This window comes from Chrysemys picta, chromosome 4 (genome assembly GCF_011386835.1).
Source record: "Chrysemys picta bellii isolate R12L10 chromosome 4, ASM1138683v2, whole genome shotgun sequence".
Taxonomy (NCBI): Eukaryota; Metazoa; Chordata; order Testudines; family Emydidae; genus Chrysemys; species Chrysemys picta.
This window is the reverse complement of record NC_088794.1, coordinates 60,990,525-61,004,355: the sequence shown is the minus strand read 5'-3', so window position 1 is coordinate 61,004,355 and position 13,831 is coordinate 60,990,525. Positions and strand designations below refer to the sequence as shown.

General features: G+C 51.8%; 1 protein-coding gene across 1 annotated transcript; it reads right to left on the bottom strand.

Moving 5' to 3' along the window:
* Nucleotides 1–2,635: 2,635 nt before the first annotated feature.
* Nucleotides 2,636–13,526, bottom strand: LOC112060697 (homeobox protein SIX6-like). Its single transcript, XM_024112347.3, has 4 exons — nucleotides 13,087–13,526; nucleotides 7,502–8,185; nucleotides 6,929–7,092; nucleotides 2,636–5,650 (listed from the first exon to the last, which is right to left on the bottom strand). The coding sequence occupies exons 2-4, from the start codon at nucleotides 7,850–7,852 to the stop codon at nucleotides 5,497–5,499; spliced, it is 669 nt and encodes a 222-aa protein (XP_023968115.1). The 5' UTR covers nucleotides 7,853–8,185; nucleotides 13,087–13,526; the 3' UTR covers nucleotides 2,636–5,496.
* Between the last annotated feature and the right edge of the window lie 305 nt (nucleotides 13,527–13,831).

Genomic DNA, 13,831 nt, shown 5'->3' with positions numbered 1-13,831 from the left:
TGATCCCTGCACCCCCTCACACCCCAGCCCCCTGCACCTTCCCACGACCCCAGCCCTGACTCTGGTACCCCCCCCACATATCCACCCCCCACCCACCCCATGCCCTGACTCCTGCACCCCCCTCACATGCCCCCAGCCCTCTGCCCTGACTCCTGCACCCTCCTCACACACATCCTGCCCTGACTTAAAACCACTGGGGGGGTGGGAGGGGGGAAGGGATTCATGGAAACCCCTATGCAGTGGATGAAAAGCTGGATATGAGTCAGCAGTGTGCCCTTGTTGCCAAGAAGGCTAACGGCATATTGGACTGCATTAGTAGAAGCATTGCCAGCAGATCGAGGGAAGTGATTATTCCCCTCTATTCAGCACTGGTGAGGCCACATCTGGAGTATTGCGTCCAGTTTTGCTCCCCTCTACCCCCCCCCCCCACACACACACACAGAAAGGATGTGGACAAATTGGAGGGAGTCCAGTGGAGGGCAACGAAAATGATTAGTGGGCTAGGGCACATGACTTACGAGGAGAGGCTGAGGGAACTGGGCTTATTTAGTCTGCAGAAGAGAAGAGTGAGGGGGGATTTGATAGCAGCCTTCAACTACCTGAATGGGGGTTCCAAAGAGGATGGGGCTCGGCTGTTCTCAGTGGTGGCAGGTGACAGAACAAGGAGCAATGGTCTCAAGTTGCAGTGCGGGAGGTGTAGGTTGGATATTAGGGAAAAACTATTTCACTAGGAGGATGGTGAAGCACTGGAATGGGTTACCTAAGGAGGTGGTGGAATCTACATCCTTAAAGGTTTTTAAGGCCCAGCTTGACAAAGCCCTGTCTGGGATGATTTAGTTGGGGTTGGTCCTGCTTTGAGCAGGGGGTTGGACTACATGACCTCCTGAGATCTCTTCCAATCCTAATCTTCTATGATTCACGTACTGCCTTTCCAGGAGAGAAGGCTGCTGCGTCTGTGTGTGTTTGTGTACATACACATGTTCGTATCTGTGTACAGGTGTCCATATGTGTGGCCCTCCAGCTGGCTCACCCAACCTGGCTGTTCTCTGTCACTCAGCCGAAGCAAAAGCTGCCCTGTTAGTTCCCACTGTGCTGTTGCCTTGGTGGTAATGGGGCCGGCAGCACTGGGGATCAGGGTTCCACCCCGCAGCTGGGTGGGAATAGGTCAATCCCCAAACACAGCAGGGGGCCAGGACCTAAAGGTGTATCTCTGCCATGGGTGAAGGGATCTGCATACAAACAGCCCCAGTGCCTTAACCAGAGATGGACTCATCTCTGCTTCAGGTGAGCAATCCTTGTATAAACAGCCACTGCGCCCCACTGCAGAGGAGGCTGCATCTCAGCACTGGGTGTAAGCAGCCTGGGCCACACACTGAGCCCCAGACAGATCCCTGGTTGACAGCAGAACCCAGAGAGGGGAATGAGCCATCAGGTGCTGCACTGACTGAGGACCCCAGAGACCTAGGGAATCGTGGACCACTTCAGCAGAAGACAGGGTAGGAAGCAGCCCAGAGGACTTAGACATTGCTCCATTTGTAGAACCAGGAAACCAGTCAGCATGTTTTGGGGCGATCCCCACTGCCTCAGTGGCAAGCACCCTTGCCACTGCCAGTGCCATAAAGTCCATACAGAACCTCACCATCCCATCAGACTTTGGGACCAGGAGTATCGGGCTTTGTCATTCACGCTGGGACTCTTCCATTATCCTCCAGGGCCAGCATTGCCTCAAGTTCTTTCTGGACCACTTCCCACATTTTTCTGGGAAGTGGGCAATGTTGGTTGTAGACCTTCTGCCTGGGAACGGTGTCTATATGGTGACTGGCAATGTTCATCCGCACTGGATGGGAAGATAAAATGGAGGGGAAGTCTTGGACCAACTTTTGTAGTCTTGCTTTTTGTTCCACGTCTGAGACCTGCCAGGGCCCTGGTTTGGGACTCTGAGGAGCAGGTCCCATTATCCCAGATGCCACACACCCCTAGGTGGTGTCCCACTTCCCTGATGGGCCAATCACACAGCCCCATGGAGGTGGGCAGCTTTATTGACTCTGGCCCTTGGGCCACACAGCCCATTAAGGAAGGGCCACTTTATTAACTCTGGCCCACAGAGCCCTGTAAGGAAGGGCTGCCTATTGACTTAGGCCATCAGGCCACACTGCCCTGAGAGTGAGGGCAGTCCAAGGGACTCCAACTACTAGACCCTACTAACTCGCTTGGTTGTCAGAGTCACCATTATAGAATCTAGCCGGCAGCAGTATATCCCTTCTGTTTGACCGTTCCTGACTCTATGGTTTTTGTTTCCAACTTATGGTGGCTGAGCATACAAGGTTATGCTAAAGTCATACACAAGATGGCTGTGGTCATGTCAAGTCCAGTTCTCTCATAACAAATATTTTCCTTCACCATTAACTTAGTTCCCTGTAGCACCAGCTGTTCAGATTGTGAGGATAGCAGGTTAGATTCCTGAATCAGGCCCTGGTGAGCCCCAGTGCCTCTACATCTGTACCCGCTGCTGAGCCCCAATGCATGCTGGGTACAGGACAGTGCAGGCTCCCTGAGGGATAGGTTTCTCTGGGCCCCAGTGCATGCTGGGAGAGGGCAATGGAGAGGGGCCTGCTCGGTAGGTCAGCACTGCTGCCCTACCCTCACCCACCCCTCAGATGGGGGTAAAAATCATATCTTTCCCACTCAGGATTAACCCTTCTGTCAGGTGGAGTCAGCAGCAACAAGGTCCAGGTTCAATATCTAGGGGTGCCTCTTAATAATACAAAACAGAAATAGCTTGAACCCCCTGTGATGGTATCTCCCAAAAGGCTTTATGGAAATATGCTTAGAATGTGTTTTATGCTACATATGCCATATAACTTATCTCAAAGATTATGATCTACTGAATGTATTAATCCTATTTGTATGCATGTATCATTTTTGTATTCGAAGTTATGCATGTTATGAATGTTGGCTGTGTACTGGCTTAATTTCTAAATAACCTTAGTAGAGCATTTGGTCAGTTCCTGGAGAAAGGAATGTTGAAATTAAGTACCTAATCAAGAAACACAAAGGACAATGGATCTTGGAATGCTCCAATCCACATAAAAAGTCTACTTGAGGATGTTCAAGGTAGCATGTAAACAATGGATGCTACCTGTAAAAAATGAGAGTCATGCATGGACATGTGACTTGCCCAGGTAACTCCTAAACTCCATCTTGGAGCTGGACTTTGCATAGGAAGGAGGAGTGGGTCGTCACCCATAAGAGAAAGTCTATTTAAACCCCTCAGAGACCCCTTCATTTTGTCTTCAGCTGGCTAAAGAGAGAGCATCTCCACCCCCCAGAATACTTGGAAAAAAACTGGAACAAAGGGCAGTGACTGCAAGGGGTGTGAGTAATTGCTGGACCCAGGCTAAAAGAAGAATAGTCTGTAAAAGGGAGCATTCTGGAACTGGTGAGGCATACAAGGTTATGCTAAAGTCATACACAAGATGGCTGTGGTCATGTCAAGTCCAGTTCTCTCATAACAAATATTTTCCTTCCCCATTAACTTAATTCCCTGTAGCACCAGCTGTTCAGATTGTATTCAGTTTGATTAGACATAGATTTGCACATTTTATTTTATTTTGCTTGGTAACTTACTTTGTTCTGTCTGTTACTACTTGGAAACCACTAAAATCCTACTTTCTGTATTTAATAAAATCACTTTCTACTTATTAATTAACTCAGTGTGTATTAATACCTGGGGGAGCAAACAACTGCATATCTCTCTATCAGTGTTATAGAGGGCAAACAATTTATGAGTTTACCCTGTATAAGCTTTATACAGGGTAAATTGGATTTATTTGGGTTTAGACCCCATTGGAAGTTGGGCATCTGAGTGTTAAGAACAGGAACACTTCTGTTAGCTGCTTTCAGGTAAACCTGCAGCTTTGGGGTCTGTGTTGAAGCAGATGGAACTGTCTGGCTCAGCAAGACAGGGTGCTGGGGCCCCAAGCTGGCAGGGAAGGTAGGGGTAAAAGTAGTCATGGCACATTGGGTGGAAGTTCCCAAGAGGGTTAATAATATTTAATGGAGATATCCCATCTCCTAGAAGTGGAAGGGACCTTGAAAGGTCATTGAGTCCAGCCCCCTGCCTTCACTAGCAGGACCAAGTACTGATTTTGCCCCTGATCCCTAAGTGGCCCCCTCAAGGATTGAACTCACAAAGCTGGGTTTAGCAGGCCAATGCTCAAACCACTGAGCTATCCCTCCCCTCTCTGGTTTCTATGTTCCAACCCGTCACACCTCCACCCAGTAATCTGGGAAAATTAGACATCACCCCTGGGCATCTCTAAGAGGCAGACTCGCAGGCATTGAGTCTGTGTACAACAAAGAAAATTTTTAGTAAAATGGGAAAAGGAACCCAGCATTAATTTGGGAAAACACCACAATTCAAAAGCATATGACCATGAGCAAACACCCATCTCAGAGTACACTGGGCATTGGTCTTTGCTTCAGTTTCTCATCTTGCAATGTAAAAACACACCACTCTCCCCAGTGTACCCTATTCACAGTTACTGTCCTCGATCAGCAAAGACCCATAGTTCAGAGGTGTGTTCACATGAGTTCACCCCAAAAGTGTTGAGCACTGCCTCTGTTTGTGTGCACCATTGCAAGTGGCTCATTGTTGCTAGTGTTCACTGGGCCAGGACTACCCACTGCAACTGCCATTTCTCTGCTATAATATCACATTCTGAGGTTCTACCACTTAAAACAGCTCTCAGTGATTTTAAGAGATGGGAGGAACCTCACTTCTAGGGCAGGCTTTGCAGTTTCTTTCAGTGCCTCACTACCATACCCCAGCTCTAACGCTCAGCATCTAGTTATCAGTGATTTTTAAACACTAGAGAGAACAGTTACAAATAATACCTAGATCCCTAAGTGGCCCCCTCAAGGATTGAACTCACAACCTTGGGTTTAGGAGGCCAATGCTCAAACCACTGAGTAATACCTAGGACTCCCTAATGAGAACCCACACCCCCAGACATGAACGCTCACTCTTACCCTCTCTTTTCTGCCCTAGGCTTTGGCATCCCTGCATAGCGAGTGAGATTCAGTTTAGGGTGAGCCCCTCAATCAGAGCAGGCTAAGTATAGTTCTGCTGCCATTTACTCATATAATTAGGATAATAACATATCATTATCCCTGCATTCAATAAAGTGATTTGTAAACCAACACCAGCAAAAACTGATTGCTTTGGCAAAGCAGCTCCATCATGCTGTGCACCTAGAAAGAGTAGGTATGTTTATGCAAATACAATCTGTTCCTGAAATCTTTTCATCTTGGCTCATTGCTAGATGTCAGAGGAGAGCTCATTCAGCCTTTGCTTACACAGGTAATCCTTGTCCTGTGGCTTCTAGCTGGATCCCCCTGCAGGTCACATCCTTCCATGTCATCCAAGGGGGATGGTGGGGGGTGGAGAAATCGAGGACTACTGCCCACCCCTGGCCAGGTGCAGGTCTCTGCTGTTCATAGGCTGCTCTTGCTGTCACTGATGGTTGAGGTGGGATACGTCTGCCTGCTGAGGGCGCTGCTGTGCTCCTGCACAGATGGGGTGTCACTCAGGCCTATGATGTCTTGACTCTCAGCCCTGGGAGGCTGGGATGATGAATCTTTCTGGAGTCTGGGTTGGGGGGCAATTAATAACGCAACTAGAGAATTAAAAGCCCCATTCAATTATAGTAATCCCTCTCCCAGCAGACACCCTCCCTGCAAGTTATTAGTACCATGCTATGGTCATGCAAAGAGACCCTGTCCAAGATCAGGGCCTCTTTTGTGCCAGATATTGTCCAGACCCTATCCAAGATCAGGGACCCATTGTGCTGGATGCTGCACAGACCCCCAACCTAGATTGCAGACTCTGACTGAGATCAGGCCCTCATTGTTCTGGACCCTGCACAGACAACAAACAGGCACCAAGAGATGTTGCACAAGGTCTCTGGCAGAGGAAGGAATAAAACCCAAGTGTCTGGATCCCATGTGCCAGACATGAGGCACTCCTGGACCAGCCCTCACAGCGTGGGAAATAGGTTGACAACCTTTTCTCCAATAAGCAAGGGGCAGCTGCTGCTCCGGCTGGTTTCATGGAGCAGGCAGCCACGGCATTCTCCTGTCTGCTGCTGGTGCCTGAGGTTGCAGAGGCTACTCAGCTCACGCAGCCAGTAAGAGCCGCCCAGGCAGGGGGACCCACACACACACAGCCCTGAGCTATCCCCTCCCTGTACCCTGAGCAGTTTTCAAACTTTTTGAGCTGAACCCACATCACCCACAACCAGACAGGCTGGGTGGCCTGCTGTGGTGAGTCAGAGGGTGGAGGTGGCACTGCCTTCCTGGACCCCACTGTACGGACATGGCCCAAGCCCCGCCAGCCCCTGCCCCCACCACAACAGAAGTCAAACTATGCCTATGCCTGAGGGCCCAGGCTTGTCCTGGAGCCCCGATTTCCCCGATTTCCCCCTCTCTCCCACTGGGCCCTGGAGTTTTTATAGTGTGTTGAGGGGACCTCAGAAAGAAAAAGGTTGATAACCTCTGTTCTTCTGCACTCCTGCCACCTGACTCCATGCAGCATGATGCCCCCTATTCAGCCCCTGCCCCTCTTCCTGAACCATGGCGCCCTCTACTGACACCCCATTCCAATCTCTGAAGAGCAGCAACCCATACTGAGCCTCCACCATGATCCTTGCAGCACAGCACACTCTACTGGCCCACTCGCTCCCAGCAGCACGGTGCCTTCTACTGAGCACCCCACTCCACTCTCTGCAGCACAGGACCCCTTACTCCCCCAGCCCCACTCCTTGCATATTCCATGTATGTCTCCTATCCCATCCAGTCCCACTTGGCCTGTGTGCTGCAGGCTGAGGCAGGCACCATCTTGGATCCTGGGGAGGTTCAGGCCTCTCACCTTTTCTTGGCTGAGGCAGCACGGTCCCGCTGTCGGCGGTTCTTGAACCAGTTCCCCACCTGGGTGGGGGTAAGGCCAGTGGCATGGGCCAGGTGGCGCTTGCGGGAGGGGTTGGGGTAGGGGTCCTGCAGGTACCATTCCCGCAGCAGGTTCCGTGTCTTCTCCTGGGGAAAGAAAGAAGGGCAGTGGGACAGATATCAACATGGGAAGGGGGTCAGCAGGGAGACCCTTATGCCCCACCCTGATGAGCCTCCCCAGCCATACATAGAGCATTCACCATCCTGGTGGGCAGCAGCATCCACTGCAATCTTTCACTGGGCAGTGGTTGTGGGAGACAGGATCATCTCCTCCAGTCTGTCCCACCTGAGGAGGAGGTGGGATTGCCCTACAGAGCATTCCTCTTGGGGGGTGGGGGGCAGAGTTGTCCCCAACAGTCTATTTAATCATGGCCCACAGTCTATTCCCTGGGGGTGGGGGATTGTCCCCTACAGTCTATTCTCTCACCAAGGGACTGTCAGTCTACTGCTCATGACCCTTTTCCTCTCCTACCCCACCACTCGATGCCCTGCTCACCTTGAAGCTGCTGGCCCTGTGCTGGATGTTGCTGTTGGGGAAGGCTGAGAATGATAGTCTCCTGCATGATGGGTACTGGTCCAGGCCCCCCAAGGTCCCTGGGGCCCCACAGGGTGAGGCCTGGCTGAAATAGGGTGCCAGCAGGGCTGAGGTGTGGGGGTCCAGCAGCTCCAGCTCAGGGCAGGCCGGCACCCATGGAGGTGCCTGGTGGCACCTGTGGGCAAGGGTAGGTGGCAAGGCCCAAAGGAACCGTGCCAGACGCTCGAACTCCCCACTCTCCTGCAGGACCTCACAGACTCGGGCCACCTGCCCTGGGGGGAAGAATGACAGACCAGGTGGTGGTAGTGGCATCGGGCCAGTAGGGGGATGGGACCAGGGCGGAGAATGGTGTAGGGTTGAATATGGGATGGAGAGGTAAAGGGCAGGAGGTGTATAGAGCAAGAACAGAGTAACAGGGCAGGGGATCGGGATGGGAATATGAGATGGAGGGGGGATGAAGCAGGTTTGTATAGGGCTGGAATGAGAGGAATGGGACAAGCAATCCGAGTATGGGACAGAGGGCTATGGGTCTGGGATTGGGGTGTGAGGAACAGAGAGGGACAGGACAGAGGATTGAGGGGAGTGTGGAACAGGGCAGGGGGTTGGGAGAGGCCTATAGGAGGCAGCCAGAGGGAACTGGACAAACTGAGGAGGAGAGAGAGAAATAACAGAAATTACGTTAGTGCCACTACTCAGTAACCAGGCAGAGCTTTGCATCAGTCCCACCCCCTCTCCCCCTGCCCTGGGCAGTGCCATGGAGGGCCACCTGGCTCAGCCAGATGAGATGGCAGTTCTGGGGTTGACCTCCAGACTCACCAGCTTTGCTGATTCCCTTAAAGCCTCAGTTCCTCAGACTGTGGGAGAATCACAGCCTCCATGAGGGAAAAGGCACTTTCTAGCCTTTCTGGTTGTGGAGAGAAGGCTGGGGACATGACCCCCCACCTCCCCTGAAGGCTGGAGACTCAAACTCTTGCCCCCCCCCCCCCCCGAAAGTTGTTGATGTGATCTATGCCCACCCTAACTCCCCAAGGAGGCTGGAACCAGATCCCTGCCCCTCAAGAAGGCTGGAGATGTGATCCCTGCTCCCTCCCCACAAAGGCTGGAGACAACCCCCAGCCCCACCTGAAGGGTCACAAAGCAGAAAGCAAAGAAAGAAGCCAACGTGAATTACTTTTTAAAATCTTGGTTTGAAGCCAATCTCATGTGGTTTTGAGTGGCTGACTCTGCTGGCCCAGTCAGGCACCCAGAGAAAGCAACTCACTGGTCATGTGCTAAAGGTGGATTGGTTTGAGATGGTTAGAAAGGGGGACCAGATGCCAGGCCATCCAGCTAGGCACGGAGAATATAAATAAGACATATGGACTGGGGACCATTTCTGGGCCCTAAGGACTCAGGAGCCCCGATGAGAACCAGCAGACCAGGGACTCCTAGTGCGATATGGTGAGAGAGAGATTAAGAAGGAGCAGAGGTGGGCTCCCTTGGGATATGACCTTAGTCAGATTAACAATGAGTCCTGCATCCGGCTTTGGGGTCCACACTTCAAAGAGGATGGTGACAATCTGACAATCCAATCCATAATAGTGAATAATTAGGAGTTTTAATAAAGAGCATTTAAAATATGATCTACCTATCCACCCCTCCCCAATATACAGTTATTCATCCAACATGTATCTATCCATCCATCCCCCCAATATACAGCTATACATCCAATACGTATCTATCCATCCATCCAATCCATATCTATCTATCCAGCCATTCATCCACCCACCCCAATATACAGCTATCCATCCAATACTCATCTACAGGGCCAGTTCTATGGGTGGACAAGGAGGGCAGTTTGCCTGGGGTGCAAACTTCCAGGGAATGCCAAACTGCTGGGCTTTTTTTTTTTTTTTTGCTCAGCGATGAGGTGCCCAAAATTCACTACAAATACATGTCTATCTATCCAGCCTAATAAACAGCTATCCATCCAATGCACATACATCTACCCAAATCCCATAGTCATCCCCAATATGCATATCCCTCCATCCTCAATAAACTTCTCTCCATCCATCCCAATACGTATCCACCCACACATCCCCAATATGTATCTATTTCTCTATTCATCCCCAATATGTATATATCTGTCTAACACTCAATCAATCTGTGATGGATTGGGGGGGGTGCTTGGTGGTGAGTGTTGATCTGTACCCCAAAATGTGGTTTATATATTGGGTTTCTGTGACAGGTGCTGAGCCTGTTGGAGGGAATGGACAGTTTGAACACCCTTCTCAGAGACAGATGCAGTCATAAGAACAGTGATTCAAACCATTTAGATTAAATTGTTCCAAATGCCAAGCAATGGAGCCGCCATCACAGGGGCATTCTTCTAGATCAGTGGCTCACAACCTTTCCAGCCTACTCAGGGCTGGCTCCAGGCACCAGCCCACCAAGCATGTACTTGGGGCGGCGCCTGGAGGGGGGCGGCGCGGCAGGGCGCTCCGGCCCGAGAGCGGGGCCGCGACTGGGCTCGCCGCCCTCCCCCTGGCACTCTGGCAGCTGGGGGCTCTCTGCCCTCCCCCCAGCACTCTGGCCGCCGGGGAGAACGGAGAGCCCCGGCCAGGCTCGCCGCCCTCCCCCCAGTGCTCCGGCCAGTCGGGGAGAGCGGAGAGCCGCGGCGGGCTTGCCGCCCTCCCCCCAGCACTCTGGCCGCCGGAGAGAGCGGAGAGCCCCAGCTGGGCTCTCCGCCCTCCACTCGGCGCTCTGGCCGCTAGGAGCTCTCCGCCCTGCTCCCGGCGCTCTGGACGCCGGGGAGAGCAGAGAGCCCCGGCCGTGCTCTCCGCCCTGCTCCTGCCGCTCTGGACGCCGGGGAGAGCAGAGAGCCCCGGCCGGGCTCTCCGCCCTGCTCCTGGCGCTCTGGCCACTGAGCTGAATTCACTTTGGGCCAATGGTGCACTCGCACTGGGGCTCCCCTACGATGAGCTGAAATTGCTAAGAGCTGAAATCACAAAAGAGCTAAAGTTATTAAGAGCTGAGATCACTGAGTGCTGTGTTAACTAGTGGGGGAGCCTGAAGCTATATTGCTAAGTGGCTGGTGGAGCAGCTAGCAGAGTGGAGCCTCGTGGGGACGGTTGGAGCGGAGCTGAGCGGCTGGAGGAGCAGCTAGCAGAGCACAGCGGAGCCTTGTGGGAGCGGCCCAAGGGACGGATGAAGTGGAGCAGAGCTGAGCGGCTCACAGGTTGGTGAGCGGAGCAGAGCGGAGCAGCTGCCAGAGCAGTTCGTGGTGAAGGCTGCGGCGGAATCCCAAGGAGAGGCAGCCGGTCGGCCTCGGATCACGTAAGGTGCCCCTTAACACCCTGCGTGCCCCCCCCTTTGAACTCTGGGGCTGCACTGACCAGGGACAGAGACTTTGGGGGGTTGCTGGACTTTTGGGACTTTGGTGATCCTTGGGTTGCTGGTTTCAAGAACCAACGGGAAAGGACACAGCCCGATTTGCTGGGGTGGGTTTTTGCTCATGGTTTGTGTTATGAATCCTGTTTGTGGTGTTTCCAATTTAATGCTGATGTCGTTTACCTCATGTTATTAAACATTTTCTGTTACACTCAGACTCCGTGCTTGCGAGAGGGGAAGTATTGCCTCTTAGAGGCGCCCAGGGGGTGGTATGTAATTGTCCCAGGTCACTGGGTGGCGGCTCGAGCCGGTTTTGCATTGCGTTATTGAAACGGAACCCCTAGATACAGAACCCGGCCCTTGTTGCTGCCAACTTAGATGGGCAGAAGGGTTACATAAATTTTCTCCAAAGTTTTGTTTCTGCTGCTGAATATGGTAGTTGGATTTAAGAGGATGCACTGGTGACAGCCAGGTGGACCTGCTCAGTAAGAAGGGTTTGACACAGACAGGGATTGTACCCAGATCTCAGGTTAAGTGTGGGAGAATTGTGAGATTCGCACCCCAAGATGAGTAAGGGCAAGAGACTAAACACATGATGGGATGCAAGCAGGGTGACCGGACTGTGGCTAACCTGTAAACATGACAGCATCTATCTGTCTATCTAGACTTTTAGATCAGAACAAAGTAACAATCTGGGCTGCAATTTGTTGCTTTATTATTGCTTTATTTATTGTGGATCCAGTGGAATATGGATTGCTTTGGCAAATCTTTAACTTAAAAAAATTCTAATTATATTACAGAAAAAAACATGGGATTTATTGATAATAATGCGGGGGGCTTTCTATCAGTTGTCAAACTTGTTTCCAAAAATTAGAAAAAAGAATGGTGAGAGAGAGCAAGAAAGCGAAAGATGGGTGTGTTTGGTGTCTGATAGAGATAGATAGATAGACAGACAGACTAGCATGCTGGGTCCCTGGGATCAGCTGGAGCCTTTATCAAACCAATAGCCCCTCTACATTCAGATCAGAGGTAACATCTTTTTAAAGGATGTAGGAAGATCTTTGCTGGAAAAAATTCACACAAGATAAAATAGTTAGCAACTTTAAAAGGATATCCCCAATCTAACGCTATTTGTTTATCCAATTGTGGATGATACTGTCTTGTGTCTCTGCCTGCTTTCCGTCTCTTCCCCTGTCTATTTCCTCTGTCTTTCTAGGTCCCTGTCAGTCTAAGATTGTTCCTGTCCCTCCAGTATCTGATAAAATATTTGCATTCTGCTAATAAATTGTTTAAGACATCTGGCTCACCAGTTGCTAGTAAAGAGAGCTGAACTTTCTCACAGGATCCAAAGTGCGTGAGGAATCATAAACCTCAACCATGTTGCAAACTTTCATCCAAATTAAAAAATAATAAATGCCTTTACTTAAAAAAATAACAGCATGAATGTATTTCATTAATAAAATTATACATGCATGTCAGCTTTCCAGCAATGTATCACAAACTGATGGAAGGGTTAATAGCCATGGAATGACAAAATCCCTTCCATTTCCAAAGCGCTGGAATAACGAGGACGTTATTCGAGTTAATGATTATTACTGAGCACTGGAGTTATGCTACCAGGAGAGGTGTAGTGGCAACCCACTGCAGAGATTTACAAATAACTCAGCATGAAGGAAATTCGTTAGTTGTTGATTTGTTCAATTGTCAGGTCCTTTCGGAACAAAAATCCCCCTTTAAGAATCTTTTAGCTGAAAAAGTGATGGGGGTTGAAGGAAAATGTCCCCGAAATAGACTAAACTCAGAGTCGCGAAGGTCAAAACCTGGCAGGGAAAGGAGCTCATAGGCGGGGGGGGGGGGGGGGGGGGGACGGCAGCAGTGAAGGGGTGAGATGAACCTGCGCCCCTGAATGCACACACTCGATGGCCCCCTTCCGCTGGAAGGATAGACGCAAGAACTGGGGGTGCTGTAGCACCCCCCAAGTTTCACAAGGGGCTCCGCGCCCGGAGTCCCGGCTGTGGCCCACGCCTGGGCCCCCGGCCCTTACCCCTGTCCGGGTCCCCCCTCCCCTCCTGTGCGCCCAATCCCAGCTGAGGGGAGCAAGACACGGACAGGGCTCGGGGCTTCAGCCCCCCACCCCCTAAAAGCTGGAAGAGAAGGTCAGTAAGTCCGGGAGTTACCTGCGGCAGCTGTTGAGTTTCTCCAGGTGGAGGCTCAGGGGTGAAAGCTGAAGGACGCTGCGCTCCCCCACCGAGCCCCGGCGATGCTCCGCGATGAGCGGAAACCGGGAAGTTTCTATGCTCTGTGCCCTGCGGCGGCGGCTAATCGCTCTGCCTGCGAGTTTCGCGCAGACCTGGCGTCTCGCTGGCTGGCAGAGGACGGGAAGGCGAGTGCGAATGCGGGGCTGGCGGAGGAGGCAGCTGAATGAACACGGCGGGAGTTCAGTTTCTCCGGGGTCAATTCAGAGTCACCCCCGGCCCGGGGGGAGGGCCAGATTCCGGGCACTTCGGGTGGACATTGGGTGCAGAGTGAGGCTGATGACGGGGGTGTATGTGGCGGAAACCCACATCTGGCAGTGGGGTGTGGGGCCTGTGATGAAGGGAGGGATAATCCGAAGAACGGTGCCCCCACCTTCTTTGCTCCTCTCTAATTAGTATGTGTGACCTAAATGTTCCCCCCTGCCCTCCACCCCACCATGCTCATCTATCCTCTGCACCCATCCCATCCCCGCCATGCTCATCTACTACCCTGCTTATTTACCCTGGCCACCGTGACCCCCACCACATTTATCCATCCCGCTCCTTTACTCCCTGCCCCCACCACACTCATCTACCCCCCTTGCCATGATCATCTATCCCCCATCCTCCACCCCGCTGCTTATGGACTCCCTGCCTTCAACTCCACCCCCCCCCCCACACACACACT

Coding starts and splice junctions, on each gene's coding strand:
- LOC112060697 (XM_024112347.3), bottom strand. CDS start 7,852: ATGCCACTACCACCACCTGGTCTGTCATTCTTCCCCCCAGGGCAGGTG. Junction 7,093..7,501: donor ACAGGGCCAGCAGCTTCAAG/GTGAGCAGGGCA, acceptor TTCTTTCCCCAG/GAGAAGACACGGAACCTGCT. Junction 5,651..6,928: donor GCTGCCTCAGCCAAGAAAAG/GTGAGAGGCCTG, acceptor CCCCCAACCCAG/ACTCCAGAAAGATTCATCAT.